This window comes from Somniosus microcephalus, chromosome 6, assembly GCF_052327205.1.
Source record: "Somniosus microcephalus isolate GS21.2 chromosome 6, FLI_Smic_1.0, whole genome shotgun sequence".
Taxonomy (NCBI): Eukaryota; Metazoa; Chordata; class Chondrichthyes; order Squaliformes; family Somniosidae; genus Somniosus; species Somniosus microcephalus.
Window position 1 is genome coordinate 80,004,414 of NC_140992.1, and position 25,341 is coordinate 80,029,754.

General features: G+C 45.7%; 1 protein-coding gene across 4 annotated transcripts in view; it reads right to left on the reverse strand.

Moving 5' to 3' along the window:
- The window catches only part of schip1 (schwannomin interacting protein 1), a 258,448-nt gene that overhangs the window by 172,242 nt on the left and 60,865 nt on the right, over nucleotides 1-25,341 (reverse strand). Inside the window, exon 1 of one of the 4 annotated variants that reach the window (XM_085990428.1) lies at nucleotides 5,136-5,387. The exons of the other annotated variants lie outside the window; for them this stretch is intronic. Within the exon in view, the coding sequence (XP_085846554.1) occupies nucleotides 5,136-5,165 (30 nt within the window). The 5' untranslated portion in view covers nucleotides 5,166-5,387. Of the gene's footprint in view, nucleotides 1-5,135; nucleotides 5,388-25,341 lie in introns of those variants that run through there. 4 annotated transcript variants of the gene reach the window in all.

Consider the following 25,341-nt stretch of genomic DNA (forward strand, 5'->3'; position numbering starts at 1 on the left):
CAACACACCTGCAAAGAGGAGCAGTCTGATGCCAAACTGAAATAAAAGCTCAGCACCATCCACTTCCTGGTGCATAGGAACAGTAACTCAGTCCAACATTGCCCCAGAAAAGTCAGGATAGACACTAGTGAACCAAATATCTGACTGGTGCCAACCTGTTCAAACCCTGAAGCTTTTAAAACCAATGTACAATGTGAGCAATGATGCTCTCAATGTGCCCTTCTGTAAATGCTGTTTAAGACAATGTATTAAAACTACACTACCAGTGTATGTTTTTTTCTCTTTAAAGTATTAACTTTGACTGACCATTGTTAAGTATTTGACTGTTCTCCTGTTTGGATTTATAACGATCGCCTTCATGAAATAAAGTTATTTTATACAAAAAAAAGTAAGGGCTAGAAATTCATCTCCTTACCAACAATGAAATGGTAACTGGCAGCGCCCTGGGAAAAAAATGGCGGCGCAGTGACATCAATCGGCGTGCAACACCGACTTAACGTCACCAACGCGAACTTCGACCCTAGCAGTGGGTCCTAAGCACGCCAGGGGCTGACAATGGTGATGTTTGCAGCTTTTAAATGGACACACATTCGGGTAAGTTTGAATTTAAGGGATTGGACTGGGTTTTTTGATTTTATTGAAGTGGTGGCCTTGCTGCAATAGATGTGAAAAGTTTTTTTTAAAGTGTGTAGGGAGTGCTGCTGGACGCTTGCAAGGGCTCGGATGGTAAATGAAGGCCTTTGAGAAGACAGAACATGCTGCGAATACTCAGTAGGTCACGCAACACCCATGGAGAGAAAAACAGAGTTGACGTCTCAGGTCGACATGCTGCTTGACTGGCTAAGGGCTCAACCATGCCCCTGCCAAGAATGGCCTACACTGTCTCCTCCAAGCGGGTGAGGTGAGGCTAGGAATGGAAGATGTGTCTCGACATTGGTGCAGATTGTTGGTAGGTGAGTGATTGGGGGTTGAGCATTGAGCAGTGTGTTAGGCTGGTGGTGCAGTTGGAAGGAGACGGCTTTTGAAGATGCATTCACTGACCGTGACCAGTGGTCTTTGGGTACTGGAGCCAGGTGGTGGGGGCGACACTGCTGGCAGTGACGGCCTTAGTGATGTACTCCCACATCATTCTTTCTGGAGGCCCTCCTGGCCCCCGTGGGTAGAGAGCAGCTCTTGCAGTGTTAATCCCCCACACAAAGCTGGAGTGCAGCGTGTGAGACCCTGGGTGCCCCTTCCCTGGCTTGCTGAGCCATTTGTGTTAGTGCTAAGGCAGTTTCCCCATTTGTTGAGGTTAGGAAGGTAATTCAGCTTGAACAGTTGAATATTCACATTTGGAACTTCTTTTAAATGTTGACTTTTTTTTTTTAAAAAGGTAGAAAGGGCTGAAAAATATATTGAATCACTGCATTTTATTTTCTATTGCTTCTGTGTGCATGGCCCCTTTAATTCGCAGACCTCTTCATTACCCACAATTCTCTGCGAGCTCCACAGCTTTGCTCACAGAGGCAGTGGGAAGCTGCATCTGGACAGAAACTTCGTCCCGGATCCCTCCAGCAACGCCACCAGGGCATCGTTGCACGGCAGGTGAGTGCTGCGCCACCTATCTCTATGGCCTCCAGACCAATTTCACTCAGTTAGCATTGCAGCCATTTCCAGCGGCCGTTAACTGCAGTTGCTGGTGACCACAAATTTCCCCCCCTAAATCTCAAGTTACTACAACATTGGATTTGTTGTTGTGCTCTTTGTTACATTCCAAACACAGCCCTAGAACGTATAAAAATGTTCCTATGACCAAGAAAACAATTCAGAAAAGAAGTGCGTAGGTTCAAGCACATCAATATTCAGCTCTTTCTTATGCTATAAACAATGCCTGCTTTATGTGGTCAAATGAATAGTCTCAGTTATTCAAGTTGTAGCATCCTCCACTGTCAACTAATTTGGCAAAGCAAAAAATTTCCCAGCCTTACGGGTGTGTTTGCATTCGTCACTGTCAACTGGAGCATTCAGTTTAAAAGCTGCTATTGTCTAGTTATGAAAGAGCCCAGTTCATAGACCCCAGTGATTAAAGTTCAAAAAAGGGAAAAACAAATTTCCCTTAAAATGTGAAGTGCAAAATGGTGGCTCAGTTCATAGAGTAAGGCACCCATCACATATTTCAAGCTTGATCCTGCAGTTTCACAGATCCATACAACCAAGAGCAATTCTCTCCTTCGTTACTTTTAGATTTAAAAAAGGTTTTTTTTAAAGATGCACAAGAGTAGAACTACATGACAACCGAGTCCCCATATCATCAGTAAAAGAGAAGTCCTGACTCATTAGGGGCAATTTTAATTCAATCCATCAGCGGAAATTGGGCGGACTGGCAGTTAGAATTGGCTGGGTGACTTAGCTGCTGACATCCTGCATGGATCCTGCTATCTTAAATTTTCACCTGCCCTTCTGAGCAATCAGCAAGGACATCTACCTGAAGCTGGTGGAGTCCTTCTTTAAATATTCACATCTGGGTCTGGTGACGTCATCTGGTCCTGACAGTAATTTTAACTGTGGCCTGAGCGAGGAAACCTTTATGGCTTTCCCACCAGATGAAGATCGAGGTGTCAGAATAGGATTTGGGACTAGAAGAGGCCCAAACACATGTTTTTTTTTCTTCTTTGTTTGTGGGGCCAGGAGGATCGCGAGTACTCCTCTGAGCACCATCAGGCAAGATTAGGCCTCCCCTGCCTTGGATTCCCTCCCTTCCCATCTGCCGAAGCCTCCCAAAACTTTCCTTGTTGCTGGTGACCATTCATTTGGTGCCGACCAGCGACCTCCTGCCGTCCCAAATTCCTTTTCCGTATGTTGGCCAGCTGCCGCTTCCCATCGGTTTCAAGCGGGTCGCTGACAGGCGGCATGCAAATGAGGCTCAGGAGTTAAAATCGTTTGGGCCCCACGCCGCCAAGGTTGGGGGTTCACCGCTCCTCTCGCACCTCCCCTCCCCATCCCCCCGCCTGCCCGCCCGATTCCCGCTCCTAGTTAAAATCAGGACTATTGTGTTGAGTTAAACAGAGCTCCACATGCATAATACAAAATCACCCTGCAAGATGTGTTTAAAGCATTACAAGTGAAATGAAATAACTTCTTATCCTAAAGCAGTGTCTGGTTATTTCAAATGCAAATGTAGGTTGTGAAAATTAACGGCACATGTAAGTACACAGACTGTGGGCTCTGGGGGAAGGAGTCTACATGTGTGTGTTTTATTGCATTGTTTGGTGGCTGCATTTGGACAGCTTTTATCCTGGTCTAAAACTCTGAGAAATGCTTCGAAGGAAAAGAATGTGCATTTATATAGTGCCTTTCATAACCTCAGAATGTCCCAGAGTGCTTTACAGCCAATGAAGTACTTTTGAAGTGTAGTCAGTGCTGTAATGTAGGAAACACCGCAGCCAATTTGCGCTCAGCAAGGTAATTAGTGACCAATAATATGTTTTCGTCATGTTAGTTAAGGGATAAATTATGGAATAAATTGTTTGCCTCAGGACAAACCAATCTTGCAGTGTGACTTCAAATAGGCTACAGGTCCCTTATTTGCATTTGCAAAAGGCCTAACCCCGGTTTCAGGTGTGGCCACTGCCCGCCGATGTTTTGGCATTTACCAATATGGCAGGCAGTGCACTCTGATTCGTAATGGGTGTTTACTTCCTTCCCACTATATTGGAGGCTTAGGAGGCCATTTAGTGCCTGAAGAACGGGCGCTGTGCAGTTGAATTTCTAGGCCACTATGTTTATACCAGCAACTATTTTTAAAATTTGATTGAGGTCTTCTCTGAGCTGCCTGCTTTCAAGGCAGAAGACCTCAAGTTGCTGCAGCCTTTCCTCATTACGCACACCTCTGGTGCTGCGTTCAGCCCAATAGCTCTTCTCTGCACTGCCTCCAAGGTTTGAATGTTCCCTTTGTAGCTCAGTGGCCAAATCTGGACACAGTACTAAAGATGCAGGCTGTATACAGTACTGTACAGTTTCAAACATGACATGCTCTACTGCTTTCGCTATATTAGTCCTGCCATCTATTTTGTGGAAAACCATTTCACCAATTTTTATGGATGCATTACAATTGATTTAGATAAATTCTTACAACAGGTGAAATAATTATTATACTGTAAATACTATTCTTGTGGCAAATTAAACGACATTTAATTTTTGTAGACAGGTGCAATTTTTAAGCCCTGCATTGTGCTTATAAGTTGATAATTGATGATGGCCTTGATTTACTGTAAATGTCTGCCTCTTGCCCAGACAGAGCATTGACAGAGGCCTCCAGAGGATTCCAGCTACTGAAGCAAAGCACTTCCTTTTAGGTCACTTGCGTTTGTGGCCCTGGTTAGCTTCTTCAATTTAATACTGAAATGGTTTGGTTATTGATAAACTGAAACTGCTATTACAGTTGTTATTCCATCTAGAACAGCAATCATAATCTGTTTCCATCAAAACTCAATTTAGCGATCATTAAGGAATGCATGCCTATTTAGCATTCCTTTTATCTCAATAATAAGGAGCAATATCCACGATCATATCAATTTTTACATATCTATTGCACATTTTACTATAGATAGTAACTACAACATTACAAAGATACATTGCTGCATACACTCCGCCATAGTCAGAATTCCCAGTGGACATGAACTCATTAGTTACAGTAATACCAGGGAAAAAAAAACTTTAATTGCTACTGGGCAATCTGTCTGACTGTCCCAAATGCAATTTTTTTTCATAATTATGTAACTAAAACATCAATTAATGTTTTGTGACACTGCATATATTGTCTTGGAACAACGTCTTAATCTGATGAATTTAACTTCCCTCTGGCTCTGTATTTGATTCTTCCTCTTCTCTCCTCCTCTTCTTTCCCCCTCCCCTTTTCCTATACGCACGCACAATAAATTCTGCAGTAAAATGGACTGTTGTATAAGCTTCACACGCTGCCATTATATTCTACTCTAACAGTCCAATTTCAGAAAATATTTTAAAAGCCACTTTATTTACCATTACACTATGTTACAAAGAACAAGCAGAATACAAAATGCAGCAACCTGCTGCTGTGCAGAAAGCGAGCGAAGCAGACGTCAAGTGCACCTTTCTACGCATCACGACATCTTTACCTGATAAGCACAGTTCTCCTGGTGTACCATCTCAGCGCATCATATGAAAAGCTGCCACTACAGACTAAAAGAATTAAGAGCTGTTGTACGGAGTTCAGATTTACAGCATCTGGGAGGACAAATGCTAACCCCTGCGAGGCACGAAGCTGGTATCAGACAAAAATGGATGCTTCTGCTGCAGCTGCAACCTGCGTAATGGCTCTGCCTTCGTCTGTGAGGAGCAGAGCGGATCGCAGCAACTCTCCTCAGGGAGCCAGCATCTATCTGGCACTGCGATGGGGGAGGGGTGAGTCAATCACCACAAACACAATCAGCCAATTATACCGTAGTCACGCAGGGAAACAGAGCTGTTTTGAGGCGGGTGTGACCTTTTGGTGGCTTCTGAAAGGAGCTTGCTGATGTGGAAAAATTCTAGTGCCCATCAAATGGAAGAAGACAAAAGGTATAATTGAGTGAATTTAGACCTCAGGCACGAATCCTGCACTTACAAATGTAACTGAAAAGTATCAGCAGCTAGCATCCGTATTGATATCCTTGCTAGTGATAGTTATCAAAACCAATATTTAAAATATGCATACTATAGAAATAATGGAGCAATTCTGGCTTCAGAGAAATTCACAGACTCTTCAGCACTGAACATTTTGGTAACGTTTTAAAAAGGAACAGATTTTGATTTGTGGACTGTTTCCAATAATTACATTGAGAGACTATTGTATATCTCAAAACTAAATGATCAAACAGCACAAAGCATGGTTAACTGTAAAATAGAATAGTTCAGATCCATGCACTTTTATTATGCAAGAAAAATATTTCCACAAATACATTTTATTTAAAGTAGCAAGAAAGAATATGTTGCGACGAATATACATCATAGGATGATACAATACAGAAAGAAGCCATTCGACCCATCGTTCCTGTGCCAGCTCTTTGAAAGGGCTATCAATTAGTCCCACTTCCCTGCCCCTACCCTACAGCCCTGTAAATTTTTCCATTTCAAGTATTTATCCATTTCCCTTTTGAAAGTTACTATTAAATCTGCTTCCACCACCCTTTCAGGCAGCGCATTCCAGATCCTAACAACTCGCTGTGAAAAAGAAATGCTCCACATCTTGCCTCTGATTCTTTTCCCAATTACCTTGATGCACAAGTGGACTAGAGAACTCCCAGGTACTGTGGGCTTCAGTGAGTTGTAGTCAGTTCACTACGAGAAAGAAATAATCCAACATGTCACCATATTCTATTTGGCACACTACAGCAGACTTATTTTATTTTTTTAATGTACAGTTTACATTTATCTAGATGAAAGGTGTTAATGCTGGGCAACAGAATCTTCTTCCAGTTTGGGCAGCTGGTGTCTTCAGCAAGCACTCGCACTCAGGTCTAATACAGCCAGATACATGAACAACCTCCCTTTATTCTGTCCTAACTTCAGAAGAATGTTTCTTAGTGCATCAGTGTGAATTTTCCTACATCTCTTTATAATCCATACCACAAGACATCCAACCTCCCTTTCCTTATGTGTTGTGCCTTTCAAGTCCCCTGGAAATCCACTTCAATTCCTCCAGTTTGGTATCTGTTCTCCTCACAGGGCCAAAACAGCACTAGCCACACATAGTACAAATGACCTCCTCTGCAACTGTGTGCATTATCCCTCTTTATCCTCCTTGAGCTCTTTATAGAATTTAATATGGCTGACCATATGACCTCCTCAAGTGCCTTTCCTCCATTATCCAGGTTCACGGGACTGCCCTTGCACGCTTCCATTCTTACCTATCTGAACACAACCAAAGCATCTCTACAAATGGTTTATTTTCACCTCCCTGAACTGTCAATTCCAGAATACCCTAATGCTCGATGCTTGAACCCCCTCGGCAATATCATCCAACTGCATGGGGGCAGCTTTTACACTGCAGATTACACTGAACTCTATCTCTGTGTCATGTATCTCGAGACCTTGACCTCCTCTTTGCCGTTAGACAGCATGTTTGACATCCAAGACAAGATCTTCAGCTTAACATTGTCTTCAGTTCCTGCCACAAACTCTGCTCTCTTGCTACTAAACCAGACCACTCATAACCTCGGCATCACGTTAGACCCTGTGCTGAGCTTTGAACCCTGCATCCTATCCATCATAACTTCCATCTCTGCCCAATCTCAGCCCTTCTGCTCTGAAACCTTTATACAGGCCTTTGACCTGGCCCAACTACTCCAAAGCCCTCTTCGGCAGGCTCCAATTCTCCATCCCCCACAAACAACTCCCACTTGTCCAAAACTCTGCCATAAGTATCATGTGCAATACTAATTCTTACTCACCCATCATTCCCATTTCATTGATCTACACTAGCTCCCATTAAATTTAAAGTGTTCATCCTTGTATATAAACCCTTCTTGGACCTTGCCCCACCCTATTTCTGCAATTTCCTCCAGCTCTATATCTGCTCCTAAATGTTCTGTTCCTCTGACTCAGACCTACTCTGCTTTCACCCCTTCCCGTTGGACCATCACTGGTGACAGAGCCTTCAATCACCTCAGCTCTACTCTCTGTAACTCCCTCCCTAAACATTTCTACCTTTAAAAATCTTCTCAGAACTAATCTCTTTGGCCAAGCTTTCAAACACTCCTCCTAATCTCTTCTTTCCTGGCTAGCTGTCTTTCTCCTTATGTCTAACTGTGAAGTTAGGCCTTGGGCCATTTTTTAAATTAAAAGCACTATTTTGTTAGAACCATATTTTTGAATGCGATTTCTAATTCATTGTCAAATTATGTGCTGACACATATTAGACTGAATTTGCAAACCAAAGTCACAAAACCAAAGATGGAATGATAATATGCTAACCCATTGAGCTATCCAAGTCCCCTTAAGCAATTTTCTTTAATTAAAATGTTTATTTGAATGGGGAGTGTTAGCGAGTATTAGCTCCTCAAAACACAATTTGCTACACATTGTATTTCTAAATGCAACTTGCCAAAATTTGAAAATCCCCCAACTGCTAATATAGTATCACTGTTTAGCCGTCTCAGTCTTGAATACAAAGTCCAAATTATAGAGCTGGTATGGGTATTTACTCACTCCAAATTGCTATGTTCAAAAATTACTATTTCATATTGTGTGAGAAATAAATCCAAAAAATTCTGCACAGCAGGCTAGGAAGGTTGTCCAAATTAAGAAGATATTATAAACATCCTTTCCCCTCACCCCACCCCTGATTTCTAATAATGCACAGAACAAATGTAGGTCACTTACAGTCAGAAACGGGAGAATTTATAATGGCTAACAAGGAAATGGCAGGGCAATTAAACAAATACTTTGGTTCTGTCTTCACGGTAGAGGACACAAATAACTTCCCAGAAATTCTAAGGAACCAAGGCCTAGAAATTCAGTATCGCCACATTTGGGGCGCTACAGCTGGGCGTTCGCTAAACTTAGCGCCCGGCGCAACTTAGCGCCACCTTCGCCGAAATTGAGTTGCATCGCCCCAAGAGGTTGCTGCTGCGCTAAAGCAGGCGATGCACGACTATCATAAGGCGCTAAGCCAGCGAGCCAAGGTGCTAACACCGAGGGCGGGCGCAGCGCAGGTGCGGCGAGTTGCTGATTGAAGGCAGACACACTGGCGCCGGTCAGCTCTTAAAGGGGGAGGGTGGACTTGTTTGGCTGCCACGCCCTGCACACTGCAGCCCTGAAGCAAGGCCTGACCATTGCTGGATCATCATTTCTACACCCAGGACCATGCAGAAGGCTAGGGAGCAAGCGGTGCGCTTCAGCGAGGGTGCCCTGAGGCTACTGGTTGGCGCAGTAGAGTGCAGGCGACCTGTCCTCTTCCCTGACTGTGGGAGGAGGCCGCTTCCCAGCGAATACCGAAAAGCCTGGCGGGAGGTGGCAAACAGCATGGTTGCCAGGACTCCACTTCAATGCAGGAAAAAGTTCAACGACCTCACTCGGGTTGTCAGGGTGAGTACCCTTTCCACTATCCTGTTCATCCCTGCATGTGCACCTCAGTTTCTGGCCAAAGGGACCTGGAAGCCCCAATGCTCAGCCCTCATCCAAGAGCTATGGGACTCTCATGAAAACCACTTGCACATTCAGCACTTTACACACTGTCAGGGCTATTCCACCATGGGAGGCAGTGCAGGCAAGATGAGGGCTTGACACTGTCAGGGCTATTCCACCATGGGTGGCAGTGCAGGCAAGATCAGGGCTTGACACTGTACTTAGGGGCCGTCCTTTCTCTTGCAGGGCAAGCTGGCCCACAATTGCAGGCAGCAGCGACGGACCGGGGGAGGCCGTCCTGACCTCAAAGAGCTCAGCGACCTGGAGCAGCATGTGGAGCGCATTATGGCAGGCCGGCTGATTGGCCCCGTCGCCACTGGAGATGCCGACCCTGTTCTGGACAGCAATGGTAAGGTCATCATCTTTTTGACCTCTCTCTTTCCACTTGTGCCTCACACCAGCATCCTTTGCCACTATCGAACTAATGCAGTGCATAGCAGCACTCATGCCTCCCTCGCTGCCGCCCTGTCCTCACTCTAAAGCAACTGTTGTGCCTCCCTGCTTTCAGATGCTGATTCGCCAGGTGAGGAGGCGGGCCCTCAAGCTGCCACTGTCAGTGATTCTGAATTCGAGGAGGAGGAAGAGGAAGCCGGCCCATCAGTGCCACCCTCAGCCGAGGCAGCCCATGGCCATGGTGGGGACACGTCTTCCCTGGAGGGGAGCAGGGGGGGGGGGAAGGGTCTGAGGAGAGTGAAGGGAGGTGGTCACTGAGATCTGCCACCTGCTTCACAGAGATCTGCAGCCACAGCTGAGGAGCATGAAACACAGAAGGTTAGTATGCAGGTACAGCAGGTGATCAGGAAGGCCAATGAAATCTTGGCTTTTATTGCAAAGGGGATGGAGTATAAAAGCAGGGAAGTCTTGCTTCAGTTATACAGGGTACTGGTGAGGCCACACCTGGAATATTGCGTGCAGTTTTGGTTTCCATATTTAAGAAAAGATGTACTTGCTCTCGAGGCAGTTCAGAGAAGGTTCACTCGGTTGATTCCAGAGATGAGGGGGTTGACTTATGAGGAAAGGTTGAGTAGGTTGGGACTCTACTCATTGGAGTTCAGAAGAATGAGAGGCAATCTTCTCGAAACATAGAAGATTGTGAGGGGGCTTGATCGGGTGGATGCGGGGAGGATGTTTCCACTGATGGGTGAGACTAGAACTAGGGGGCATAATCTTAGAATAAGGGGCTGCCGTTTCAAAACTGAGAAGAGGAGAAACTTCTTCACTCAGAGGGTAGTAAATCTATGGAATTTGCTACCTCAGAGAGCTGTGGAAGCTGCGACATTAAATAAATTTAAAACAGAGATAGACAGTTTCCTAGCTGATAAGGGAATTAGGGGTTACGGGGAGCGGGCAGGGAAGTGGACGTGAGTCTAGGTTCGGATCAGCCATGATCCTATTGAATGGCGGAGCAGGCCCGAGGGGCCGTATGGCCTACTCCTGCTCCTACTTCTTATGTTCTTATGTTCTGAATTGCAGCCTCCGAACACACTGCTCCTCAGATATGTTCAGATATGACAACTGCTGGCGGTATACCCTGGGTGGGTAAGGCCTCCTGTGCCGACGCCTGTTGGCCCTTCTCCGTCTGGCCATGACTGGCACTCTCTCACGACGTCTCTGAGCCCTTTGAATGCAATGCAGTAAGCCAACATTTCCACCCAATGCAGCCCCCATTATATGTGGCGACTCAAGGCTATGGCACTGAAAGTTAAATCCAAGTGCAAAGCTCTGGCCTGAAGCCAGAAGTACCTGTGCAAGCGCTGAGTCAAAGCAGAAAGCTCTCTCCCTTTGTCTCTCTCCAAATAGCTGTCTCTCACACAGAAGGATTGCCACAAAATGGCTGCCACTTATAATGCAGGAGGAGTCTGTTATGTATTTTGTGTTCTCCTCCCACCTGTGGTGGTGCTGTCACAGGAGATAAATGGTTGGGTGTTCTCTGTTAAGTTTAGCTCTCTTTGTTCGGAACTTGCCAGAACTTCCTTTCCTTCCAATAAAGCACTTCATGTTTGAATCTCTGAGTTCTGAGTCCTAAATTGTGTCTAGGTAGAAAGGTACCGACACAACAAGCGGCAACGAGGAGCGGATGAATCTGTGTACGTTACAGGTGCAGTGAGTAAACAGAAATTTTAATTTGAAACGTGAGATGGCTACTATATTAGGAAACATCGGTGATTTTGATGAAAATGTGGAGCAATGGAGTGCATATACGGAACATTTTGACTATTTTGTATTGGCGAATGCGGTGGCAAATGAAAAGGTCGTGCCGACCTTTTTGAGTGTAATCGGGCCAAAGACATTCAATTTACTTCGCAGCCTCGTGCAGCCAGATAAGCCAGGAACTAAAACATATAAGCAACTAGTGGAAATTCTTGGAGCACATTTTTCACCAAAACCTCTGGTTATTGCTGAGAGATTTAGATTTCACAAACGGAATCAAGAGGAGGGGGAATCAGTGACAATGTTTATTGCTGCTTTAAAAAGGTTATCAGAACACTGCGAGTTCAAGGAGGTGCTGAAGGACACCATTAGAGACAGACTCGTGTGTGGTCTGCAAAATGTAGCCACACAGAAGCGCCTTCTTACTGAGGACAACCTTACTCTTGAAAAGGCCATTGAAGTTAGTGTCTCCATGGAGATGGCGGAAAAGGAGGCTCACCAGTTGAGTTCAACAGGGAGAGTTCACAAGGTGTCGTCTGAGCCTAAAGGTGCGCGGAATGGCACATGTTACCGTTGTGGGAAAACGGGCCATCACGCTAATGACTGCTGGTGTACGGAGCTGGAATGCCGAAATTGTGGCAAAAAGGGTCACATTGAATGCGCCTGTAGAGGTAAAAAAAGAACAGACAGAGCTGGGAAGCATGGAAGCAAAATGTCTGTATTTGGACAAGAGAGGAAAAAGAGTGTTCATTCAGTGCAGTATGATGGAACAAGCAAAACAGAGGGGAGCGACACCTCTGAGGAGGAAGAGGTGCACATACTGACGGTTGCAGGTGATTCAAATGGCTACTGGGTGTCACCACTGGTGGAGGGACAATCAGTGCGGATGGAGGTGGACACAGGCGCGGCTGTGTCCCTTGTTTCAGACACTGTCTACAACAAAATGCTAAAGCATCTTACCCTTCAGCCAACAAACATTGTGCTAAAGATGTATACCGGCGAACCTGTGGCCATGAGAGGCGTCATTGAGGTGACAGTTAAATTGAACGGACAGACTGCAAAACTGCCACTATATGTGGTAAAGGGAAATTACCCATCGCTACTGGGACGTGCGTGGCTAGAGAAAATCACGCTGGACTGGCCTGCAGTCCGCATGATGTCAAAAGGGGAGTCAGGTCTGACTGCAGTGTTAAACAAACATGCAGAACTCTTCAATGGGGAACTTGGGAGCATGAAAAAGATCAGCGTGAGACTGGACATTAAACCTGACAGCAAACCGAAGTTTCACAAAGCCCGACCTGTACCCTATGCAATTAGGCCAAAAGTTGAGGCTAACTTGGAGGCCTTAGTCGAGAATGAAGTCCTGGAGCCTGGGAGCATGAGCAAATGGGCCACACCCATTGTTCCTGTCCTGAAAAAGGATGGATCTGTTCGAATCTGCAGGGATTTTAAAGTGACTATTAACCCGGTGCTGTCTGCGGAACAGTACCCTCTTCCCCTCATTGATGATCTTTTTACGGGCCTGGCCGGATGGCAAAAGTTCAGCAAAATAGACTTATGCCAGGCTTATCTACAAATGCATGTCGATGACAAATCAAAGGAGCTGCTGACAATTGTGACACACAAGAGGCTATACAGGTACTGCCGCCTTCCGTTTGGAATTACGTCGGCCCCTGCTCTATTCCAAAGGGCAATGGATCAGATTTTGAGTGGACTGCCAGGAGTCCAGTGCTACCTGGACGACATCCTTGTCACTGGGACAAATGAGGAGGATCATCTTCTGAACTTGGATGCGGCACTACAATGACTGAAAGAGTACGGACTCAGAGTTCGTAAAGACAAATGTGAATTCTTTCAGTCTTCAGTTGAGTACCTGGGGCATGTGATTGACGCTACTGGCCTGCATAAGGCGCCGTCAAAGGTCAAGGCGATCGTGGAGGCCCCAGCACCCCAGAATGTGAGCCAGTTACGTTCATTTCTGGGGCTACTTAACTACTATGGGAAGTTTATTCCAGACTTAGCAACATTGCTGAAGCCATTACATCAGTTGCTATGTCAAGGCAAAACATGGAAATGGACTGAACTGTGCAACGAAGCTTTCGCCCATGCAAAGAAAGCATTGCTGAAATTGGAGGTCCTGACACACTTCGACCCAAAGCTACCCATGCAATTAGCATGTGATGCATCACCATATGGTGTGGGAGCAGTCATATCCCACATCATGCCTTCGGGTGAAGAGAAACCTATCGCCTTCGCATCACGCACCTTGAACAAAGCCGAGAGTAACTATGCGCAGATCGAGCGCGAGGCCTTGGGAATCGTTTTTGGAATTTGAAAATTTCATCAGTACCTGTTTGGGAGAAGGTTCACACTCCTGACGGACCACCTTCCATTGACTTCAATCTTCGGGCCCCACACCGGAATTCCGTCTCTCGCTGCAAGCAGGATGCAAAGGTGGGCTTTACTGTTGTCAGGACACACATACGACATCAAATATCGCAAATCAGACTTGCACGGCAACGCAGATGGTCTCTCGAGGCTACTCTTGCCTGTTACTCCCCCAGAGCCTCGTCAGATAGACATCTTCTACTTTAGACAAGTGGAGGGAGCACCTGTCACTGCAGTTCAGGTGCGAAAGTACACCCGCAACGATCCAGTCCTGTCTGAGGTAATGGACGATGTCATTCGAGGGAGAGCTATAGGAGATTCTCCTAGTTTGAAACCTTAAGTTTCAAAAAGAAATGAGCTCTCCGTCCAGGCAGGTTGTCTTCTTTGGGGACGCCGTGTCATCAGTCCGCCACCTCTGAGGGAACCTATACTGCAACAGTTTCATACAGGCCACAGTGAGATGGTTCGGATGAAGGAAATGGCAAGAAGCTACTTCTGGTGGCCAGGTCTCGATGGAAATATTGAGGAGAAAGCCAAAACATGTTCCCCATGTCAAAGGGTCCGGAATGTTCCACAGCTGGCAACCCTACACCCCTGGGATTGGCCTGCAGAAGTGTGGCAGCGAGTACATGTGGACTTCGCTGGTCCTTTCGAAGAGAAGATGTTTATGGTGGTTGTAGACGCTCGTAGCAAGTGGCCGGAGGTCGCTGTGATGAGGTCTACCACGGCAGAGAAAACAACTGAGAAACTTGGTGAGATGTTCAGCCGTTATGGCTCACCGGAACAACTCGTAAGTGACAACGGTCCACAATTTGTATCACAGGAGTTTGCAACCTTCCTGCATGTGAATGGTGTCCAACACATCAGGTCTGCGCAAACATTCTCCCCGTGTTTGCGTGGGTTTTCTCCGGGTGCTCCGGTTTCCTCCCACAGTCCAAAGATGTGCGGGTTAGGTTGATTGGCCATGATAAAAAATTGGCCCTTAGTGTTAGGGGGGATTAAATACGTGGGGTTACGGGTTACGGGGATAGGGCTTGGGTGGGATGGCTGTCGGTGTAGGGACCGGGTGCTAGGGTTTGGATGATCAGCCATGATCTCGTTGAATGGCGGAGCAGGCTCGAAGGGCCGAATGGCCTACTCCTGCTCCTATCTTCTATGTTTCTATGTTTCTATCATCCCTCTACTAACGGCCAGGCAGAAAGGTTTGTGCAAACTTTGAAGCACGCCTTGAAGGCATCGCAAGGTCAGGGCTCAATCCTGTTGTCCTACAGGAACGAGCCGCATGCCACAACCAAAACTTCCCCCGCTTCGCTCATGATGAAGAGGCAGTTGCAGACAAGTTTTGACTTACTCAAACCTCCAAGGGCAGAGCAGGTTGTCCATCGTCAACAACAAGCTCAAGTTGAAAAGAGAGAGAAAAGAGCCAAGGAGAGACGGTTTCATCCAGGAGAGCATGTCCTAGCTCGAAACTACAACACTGGGCCGAAATGGGTTCCTGCTATGGTGATCGCGCAGATGGGCCCTGTGTCTTACACGGTTGAGACTGCCGAGGACGTCGTCTGGAGAAGACACACAGATCAACTGTTGCTAGGAGCAGAGACAGCCACAGAGGCTCCAATGGCTGGTTGGCCTGAACTGTTTCCGGATGATACCGCAAACCAGCATCCTTTGCCACAGTGCTCTTCTCCAACACAGGAAGTCAAAGAGACTGTTCCACCTGTGCAAACTCCGGACTTTCAACTGACACAGGCACCTTCTCCATCCAGGCTTGTGTCAATGCCTACTGCAGTGGAAGCCAGCGATGACCGCCGGTATCCTGTCAGAGAGCGGCGGCCTCCAAGACGCTTGGATCTGTAGGCTTAGTGACTTACCCACAAGTCTGGGGCAGAATAAACCCCAGGGTAAAGTCAGGGGTTGAGGCAGTCTACCTCTACCCTAGGTTCGTTGAGTGCATTGAAAGTAACTTACTTGTTGAGGAATAATGTGGACTTTCCATTTAAGAGGGGAGGAAATGTTATGTATTTTGTGTTCTCCTCCCACCTGTGGTGGCGCTGTCACAGGAGATAAATGGTTGGGTGTTCTCTGTTAAGTTTAGCTCTCTTTGTTCGGAACTTGCCAGAACTTCCTTTCCTTCCAATAAAGCACTTCATGTTTGAATCTCTGAGTTCTGAGTCCTAAATTGTGTCTAGGTAGAAAGGTACTGACACAACAGAGTCCCCTATAAATAGCGCCCCCCGCGGCGACAGGGAACCGTTCCCCTCTACCAGTCGCTGGGGGCGCCAGGTGCACAGAAGGGCGGCGCCACTGAAGTTCCGGTTCGGGACACACCAAGGGCATTGCACCATGAAATGACGTCAGGATCTGCACGCGCAGCTGAGGGGACGCTGCGGTTTTGCTCCACCGCTAAATCTTGAGTGAAGTTCACGAGAGGCGCAGATCACGCCGTGCCCGGGCGCTAGCCGCTTAGCGCCCCACTTCTCCTCCTCCTAAGGCGCTAGCATCTGGCGCTAACAACTGAATTTCTAGGCCCAAGGGGAATTAAAGGAAATTAGTATTAGTAAAAAAATAGTGCTGGAGAAATTAATGGGACTGAAAGCTGATAAATCCCCAGGGCTTGATAATCTGCATCCCAGTGTATTAAAAGAGGTAGCCATGGAAATAGTGGATGCATTGGTTGTCATCTTCCAAAATTCTATAGATTATGGAACAGTTCCTGCAGATTGGAGGGTGGCAAATGTAACCCTACTATTTAAAAAAGGACGGCGAGAGAAAACAGGGAACTACAGCCTAACATCAGTAGTAGGGAAAATGCTAGAGTCCATTATAAAGGATGTGATAACAGGACACTTAGAAAATATCAACGGGATTAGTCAAAGTCAACATGGATTTATGAAAGGGAAATCATGTTTGACAAATCTACTGGAGTTTTTTGAGGATGTAACTAGTAGAATAGATAAGGAAGAATCAGTGGATGTGGTGTATTTGGATTTTCAGAAGGCCTTTGATAAAGTCCCACATAAGAGGTTAGTGTGCAAAATTAAAGCACATGGGATTGGGGGTAATATAAATGGCATGGATTGAAAATTGGTTAACAGACAGGAAACAGAGAGTAGGAATAAATGGGTCTTTTTCAGGGTGGCAGGCGGTAACTAGTGGGGTACCGCAGGGATCAGTGCTTGGGCCCCAGCTATTCACAATATATATCAATGATTTGGATGAGGGAACCAAATGTAATATTTCCAAGTTTGCTGACGACACGAAACTAGGTGGGATTGTGAGTTGTGAGGAGGATACAAAGAGGCTTCAAGGCGATTTAGACAAGTTGAGTGAGTGGGCAAAAACATGGCAGATGCAGTATAATGTGGATAAATGTGAAGTTATCCATTTCGGTAGGAAAAACAGAAAGGCAGAGTATTATTTAAATGGTGATAGATTGGGAAATGTTGATGTACAAAGGGACCTGGGTGTTCTTGTACACCAGTCACTGAAAGCAAAGATGCAGGTGCAGCAAGCAGTTAGGCAGGCAAATGGTATGTTGGCCTTCATTGCAAGAGGATTTGAGTACAGGAGCAAGGATGTCTTACTACAGTTATACAGGGCCTTGGTGAGACCACATCTGGAGTACTGTGTGCAGTTTTGGTCTCCTTACCTAAGAAAGGATATACTTGCCATAGAGGGAGTGAGGCGAAGGTTCACCAGACTGATTCCTGGGATAGCAGGACTGTCGTATGAGGAGAGATTGGGTCGACTAGGCCTGTATTCACTAGAGTTTAGAAGAATGAGAGGGGATCTCATTGAAACGTATAAAATTCTGACAGGGCTAGACAGGCTGGATGCAGGGAGGATGTTTCCCCTGGCTGGGGAGTCTAGAACGAGGGGTCATAGTCTCAGGATATGGGATAGGACATTTAGGACTGAGATGAGGAGAAATTTCTTCACTGGTGGTGAACCTGTGGAATTCTCTACCACAGAAGGCTGTGGAGGCCAAGTCACTGAATATATTTAAGAAGGAGATAGATAGATTTCTAGACACAAAAGGCATCAAGGGGTATGGGGAGAGAGCGGAAATATGGTATGGAGATAGAGGATCAGCCATGATCATATTGAATGGCGGAGTAGGTTCGAAGGGCTGAATGGCCTACTCCTGATCCTATTTTTCTATATTTCCATGTTAGAAAAGTCAGCGTGGCAGCACAGCCTATGTGTGTCCTTATTGCAGTGGTAGGAAGTAAATATACCAGCAATTCTACATAAAAAGCATTAGCATGTGAGTGCTGAGTGAATGGAAGGAGCTTCTCTGCAAGGAGACAAGTTAAGATAAAACAGGGAGCCAAAATAGTTCTAAATATACTGAGCACCTTTCACCTGCATGCTAAATGTGTGCCTTCATTTTTAAAATATTTTTATAAATTGTAAAAAATGACACAACATGGTCGGTCTATTATATTGCTTCCAGTTACAATATTTAAACGTCAGTGTACTATTTTCATACTCATTCCATTTATATCACTATACGTTCTCTTGTACTGCATTGGATCTACCCAACACTTAAAAAAGCTTCACTGGAGCCTGATAAACTGCTTCCCCCTGCAAACAGATTCCTGTTAAAAAAAGCATGTAATTTGGTATTCCAGTAGGTGTAATCCTTTTGGATGAGGCATATTTATGTATCCCAAACCTACAGGGAGTCCAATTAATTTATTCTTCTATATCGACAACCCTGGGATGCTGCCCAAACAGCAGTATTGTCAGACAGCCAATATTACACCAATTTCAATTTGCTTACAAATGCAATGGAGCGCTATTGTTCGAACCGTTTTTGCCAATACATTTCAGATATTAAGTAAAGAAGAAGAAAGTTCTGACGAAAGGTCATCAACCTGAAACGTTAACTCTGTTTCTCTCTTCACAGATGCTGGCTGACCTGCTGAGGATTTCCAGCATTTTCTGGGGTTTTTTTTAAAAAGGAAGAATTAGCATTTGTATAGCGGCTTTCACAACGCCAAGGCGTCCCAAAGTGCTTTACAGCCAATGAATTACTTTTCAAGTGCAGTTATTGTTATAAATGTAGGAAACCTGGCAGCCAAATTGTACACAAGCAAGGTTCTCACAAACAGCACATAATCTAAGTTGACACTCCAGTGCAGTACTGAGGGAGGTGCCACCTTTCGGGCGAAATGTTAAACCGAGGCCCCATCTGACCTTATCAAAGACCAGATAATCTATTTTTTTTTTAGTGATGTTGGTTAAGTGATAAATATTGGATAGGACACCAGGGAGAACACCCCTGGCTCTCCAAAATTGTGCCATGAGATCTTTGACACCCACCTGAGAGGGCAGACGGGGCCTGGGTTTAACATCTCACCCGAAAGACGGTACCTCCCTCAGTACTGCACTGGAGTGTCAACTTCGATTATGTGCTGAAGTCTCTGGTGTGGGGCTTGAATCCACAACGTTCTGACTGACTCAGAGGAGAGATTACTACCAACTGAGCCATGGCTGACACATTTATAAAATAACGCATAGAAAGAAAAATAAAAGCAAAGCAATTAAAGAGGAATATTTAAAAGAGGTAAGTAAATATTAATCATTTACAAATGTTAATACAAAGGACTGAATGAGTATTTGCTGGATGTTCCACAGTTAACTGATTAACAGAAGAACTCAGACCAAATTTAGAATAGATGAAATCATACATTTAGCTTTAGGCTTAGTTTCAGCTTCAAGTTTGCAGAGTTGCTGTAACCCTGAAGATCTATAAAACCATAGGAGTTTACAGCACAGGAGACCATTTGATCAATCATAACTGTGCTGGCCCTTCGCTAAAGCAATCCAAAACTAATCCCACTGCCTCACTCTCTCCCTATAGCCCTGTAACTTTCTCTACTTCAAATATTTATCCAATTTTCTTTTAAAAGATGTTCTGTGCCCCAACCAATCCCTCTGGTAAAGCATTCCATGCTCCACCAACATTCTGTAGAAAGAGATTTCTCCTTGCTCTATTAGTGATCATTTTAACCTGATGACCCATCACTGACTCCCAAGCAGAGAAATAGAGTGGGCTTAAAGAAGAGTGCTGACTCATAGCATCCCCTGCAACAGCACTGAAAATACATCATATGCTTAGTACCCATGCTACAGCACTGAAAGTATGTCAATACATAAAGCACCACATGCAATAGTACTAGAAATGCGTGGTACATAGAGCACCCGTTTGACCAGAGGTTATATTACCCAATTTATACTAATTCCTTCCAGAAAAATGCAGATCAAAGTCCAGAATGAGAAAAGACATACTTGCTCTCGAGTCAGTACAAAGAAGGTTCACTCGGTTAATCCCGGGGATGAGGGGATGGACATATGAGGAGAGGTTGAGTAGATTGGGACTCTACTCATTGGAGTTCAGAAGAATGAGAGGCGATCTTATTGAAACATATAAGATTGTGAAGGGGTTGGATCGGGTGGATGCGGGGAGGATGTTCCCGATGATGGGTGAAACTAGAACTAGGGGGCATAGTCTTAGAATAAGGGGCTGCTCTTTCAAAACTGAGATGAGGAGGAACTACTTCACTCAGAAGGTGGTAGGTCCATGGAATATGCTGCCCCAAAAAGCTGTAGAAGCTACATCATTACATAAATTTAAAACAGAAATAGACAGTTTCCTAGAAGTAAAGGGAATTAAGGGTTACGGGGAGCGGGCAGGAATTTGGACGAGTCTAGGTTCGGATCGGACATGGCCCTGTGGGTAGCGGAGCGGGCCCAGGGGCCGTGTAGCCTGATCCTGCTCCTATTTCGTGTGTCTAATTCTGTTAGATTCAGGAGATGGTTCTGTGATGGTAGATTGGCGGTTAGGATCAGATCAGCCATGATCTTATTAAATGGCGGAGCAGGCTCGAGGGGCCGATTGGCCTACTCCTGCTCCTATTTCTTATGTTCTTATGACCTTCATCTCACCGGCACAGAAAGCAGAATGGCTGCGAACTGTCAAAAGTGACAGCCTGCAGCTTTCTGTGCAGGAGACATTTCTAACTGAGTCTGTGGAGAAGGACTCATGTTAGAAGTAAGACTGTCAGTGTTTGACAGCTTCAAACAGCTGTGAAATGCTGATATTTCATCTGTCAAAATGTCTTGACAAATGAAATTTCAGTCTGTGATGTCACCTGTTGCCGGGTGGCCCTTAATTGGCCTGCTGAGCCCGCTGGGCAGGCTCAACAAGGTCAATCAAGTTAAAATCGTGTGGATTGGCCGCATCTCGATGGAGGTGGGACTACAACCCCGAAGGTTGTAGTCCCACCTCCAACCCGACTTCTGAATGAAAATCCAGCCCATCGAGTCATAGATTTATACAGCACAGAGGCCCTTTGGCCCATTGTGTCCACGCCGGCCATCAAGCCCTATCTATTCTAATCTCATTTTCCAGCACTTGGTCCATAGCCTTGTATGCTATGGCGCTTCAAGTGCTCATCTAAATGCTTCTTGAATGTTGAGAGTGTTCCTGCCTCTACCACCCTTTCATGCAGTGAGTTCCAGATTCCAAACACCCTCTGGGTGAAAACGTTTTTCCTCAAATCCCCTCTAAATATCCTGCCCCTTACCTTGAAACTATGCCCCCTGGTTATTGACCCCTCTAATAGCGGGAAAAGTTCCTTTCTATCTACCCTATCTATGCCCCTCATAATTTTGTACACCTCAATCAGGTCCCCCCTCAGCCTTCTCTGCTCTAAGGAAAACAACCCCAGCCTGTCCAGTCTCTCTTCATAGCTGAAGCGCTCCAGCCCAGGTAACATCCTGGTGAATCTCCTTTGCACCCTCTCCAATGCAATCACATCCTTCCTATAGTGTGGCGACCAGAACTGCACACAGTATTCCAGCTGTGGCCTAACTAGCACTTTGCACAGCTCCATCATAACCTCTCTGCTCTTATATTCTATGCCTCGGCTAATGAAGGCAAGTATCCCATATGCCTTTTTAACCACCTTATCTACCTGTCTTGCTGCCTTCAGGGATCTATGTACATGCGCACCAAGGTCCCTCTGATCCTGTCATCCCTAGGATTCTACCATTCATTGTGTATTCCCTTGCCTTGTTAGTCCTCCCAAAATGCATCACCTCACACTTTTCAGGGTTAAATTCCATTTGCCACTGTTCTGCCCATCTGACTAACCCGTCTATATCGTCCTGTAGCCTAAGGCTTCCCTCCTCGCTATTTACCACTCCACCAATTTTCGCGTCATCTGGAAACTTACTGATCATACCTCCTACATTCATATCTAAATCATTAATGTACACTACAAACAGCAAAGGACCCAGCACCGATCCCTGCGGTACACCACTGGACACAGGCTTCCAGTCACAAAAACAACCTTCGACCAGCACCCTCTGCCTCCTGCCACTAAGCCAATTTTGGATCCAATGTGCCAAATTGCCCTGGATCCTATGGGCTCTTACCTTCTTGACCAGACTCCCATGCGGGACTTTGTCAAAAGCCTTACTGAAGTCCATGTAGACTACATCAACTGCAGTACCCTCATCCACACACCTAGTCACCACCTCGAAAAATTCAATCAAATTGGTTAGACATGATCTCCCCCTGACAAAGCCATGCTGACTGTCCTTGATTAATCCTTGCCTCTCCAAGTGGAGACTAATTCTGTCCCTCAGAATTTTTTTCAATAATTTTCCTACCACAGATGTTAGGCTCACTGGCCTGTAATTCCCTGGTTTATCCCTACTACCCTTCTTGAATAATGGTACTAAGTTAGCTGTCCTCCAGTCCTCTGGCACCTCTCCTGTGGCCAGAGAGGTTCTGAAAATTTGTGTCAGAGCCCCTGCAATCTCTTCCCTTGCCTCACACAGCGGCCTGGGATACATCTCGTCTGGGCCTGGGGATTTATCCACTTTTAAGCCCGCTAAAACCGCTAGTACCCCCTCCCTCTCAATACTAATTTGTTCAAGTACATCACAATCCCCCTGCCTGATTTCTATGCCTACATCGTCATTCTCCATAGTGAACACAGATGCAAAATATTCATTTAAAACCTCACCCACATCTTCCAGCTCTACACACAGATAGCCACTTTGGTCCCTAATGGGCCCTATTGTTTCCCTGGTTATCCTCTTGCCCTTAATATACTTATAAAACACCTTGGAATTTTCCTTTATTTTGCCCGCCAGTGTTTTTTCATGCCCCCTCTTGGCTCTCCTAATTTTTTTTTTATGTACCCCCCTGCACTTCCTATACTTCTCTAGGGCTTCCACTGTTTTTAGTCCTTTGTATCTGCCAAAAGGCTCCCTTTTTTTCCTAATCCATTCTTGTATATCCCTTGACATCCAGGCTTGTTGGTCCCACCCTTGACCTTTATGGGAACATGTTGGCGTTGTACTCTCTCTATTTCCTTTCTGAAAGACTACCAATGCTCTGATGTGGATTTTCCTACAAGTAGCTTATCCCAATCCACTTTGGCCAGATCCTGCCTTATCATATTGAAATCATCCTTCCCCCAATTTAGAACCTTCATTTCCGGTCCATCTTTGTCCTTTTCCATGACTACCTTAAATCTCACCGAATTATGGTCACTGTCACCAAAATGCTCTCCTGCTGAAACTTCTACCACTTGCCCAGCTACATTCCCTAGAATTAGTTCCAGTACCGACCCCTCTCTTGTAGGACTTTCTACATGCTGGCTCAAAAAGCTCTCCTGGATGCACTTTAAGAATTCCGCACCCTCTAAGCCTTTCACACTCTGACTATCCCAGTTAATATTGGGGAAGTTGAAATCCCCTACTATTATTACCCTATTATTTCTACACTTCTGAGATTTGCCTACATATCTGTTCCTCTATCTCCCCCTGACTGTTTGGGGGCCTATAGTACACTCCCAGCAAAGTGCCTGCCCCCTTTTTGTTTTTAAGTTCTACCGATATGGCCTCATTAGAGGAACCTGCTAAGATATCATCCCTCCTTACAGCAGTAATTGACTCCTTGATTAATATTGTGACACCCCTCCTCTTTTACAGCCCCCTCTGTCTCGCCTGAAGATTCTATACCCCGGAATATTGAGTTGCCAGTCCTGCCCCTCCCTCAACCATGTCTCTGTGATAGCAACAATATCATACTCCCATGTGTTCATCAAAACCTTCAATTCATCTGTCTTACTCGCAAGACTCCTTGCATTAAAATAAATGCCATTCAGCCTTGGCATACTCCCTTGTGCCGTTACATATTTGCTCTGCCTTCCAGGCTGACTCGTTTTTTCCTCTATATTTGGCTGTGCATCACCCCTTACTATAGCTCCACTCCGTATCCCATCCCCCTGCCAAGTTAGTTTAAACCCCTCTCAACAGTACTAGCAAACCTCCTCGCAAGGATGTTGGTCCCGTTCCAGTTCAGGTGCCACCCATCCGACTTGTCCAGGTCCCACCTTCCCCAGAAGCAGACCCAGTGATCCAGGAAACTAAAGCCCTCCCTCCTGCACCAACTCTTTAGCCATGCATTTATCTGCTCTATCCTCCTATTCCTATACTCACTAGCACGTAGTACCGGGAGTAATCCGGAGATTACAACCTTTGAGGTCCTGCTTTTTAATCTGCTGCCTAGCTCCCTAAATTCTTGTTGCAGGACCTCATCCCTCTTTCTACCCATGTCGTTGGTACCAATGTGAACCACGACCTCTCACTGTTCGCCCTCCCCCTTCAGAATGCCCTGCAGCTGTTCAGTGACATCCTTGACCCTGGCACCAGGGAGGCAACATACCATCCTGGAGTCACGTCTGCGGCCACAGAAACGTCTATCTGTTCCCCTTTCGATAGAATCCCCTATCACTATTGCTCTCCCACTTTTTTTCCTCCCCTCCTGTGCAGCTGAGCCACTCGTAGTGCCATGGACTTGGCTCTTGCTGCATTCCCCTGAGAAACCATCTCCCCCATCAGTATCCAAAACAGAAAATCTGTTGGAGAGGGAGATGGACCCAGGGGACTCTTACACTACCTTCTTAGTTCTTTTACTCTGTCTGGCGGTCACCTATTCCCTGTCTGCCTGTGCACTTATTATCTGTGGTGTGACCACCTCATTAAAACGTGCTATCCACGAAGATCTCAGCTTCGCGGATGCTCCACAGTGACTCCAGCCGCCGCTCCAGCTCCAGAACACAGATTTTGAGTAGCTGCAGCTGGAGACACTTCCTGCACATGTGTTCGCCCTGGACACCGAAAGTGTCCCTGACTTCCCACATAGCACAGGAAGAGCATTCCATGCTGCCAAACTGCCCTGCCAATTCCTAACCTTAACTTACTCCCTTTACATTAAAGAATATTAAATACACTAGGGACCAAACTTCACTTTAAACACTACTTACTCTAAACTAGAGACCTTACTTTTACTTCAACGACTGGACTGTAGAAATACTCACCAGGTCCTATTTAGCAATCAGCTCCTTCCCTGGTTGCGACATCACTTTAGCGGTTTCGCAGTTGTTGCTGTTAAGGTCACTATTCTGTTTAACTTTAATGGCTTACGAGCCACCAGTGGCGATCAATGCCAAATCATTCATCTGTCCTCGCAGGCATGAACCAGTGACAGAGGAACTTTTCCTTGGTGGCAGGATTCCCAAGAGTGCAGAA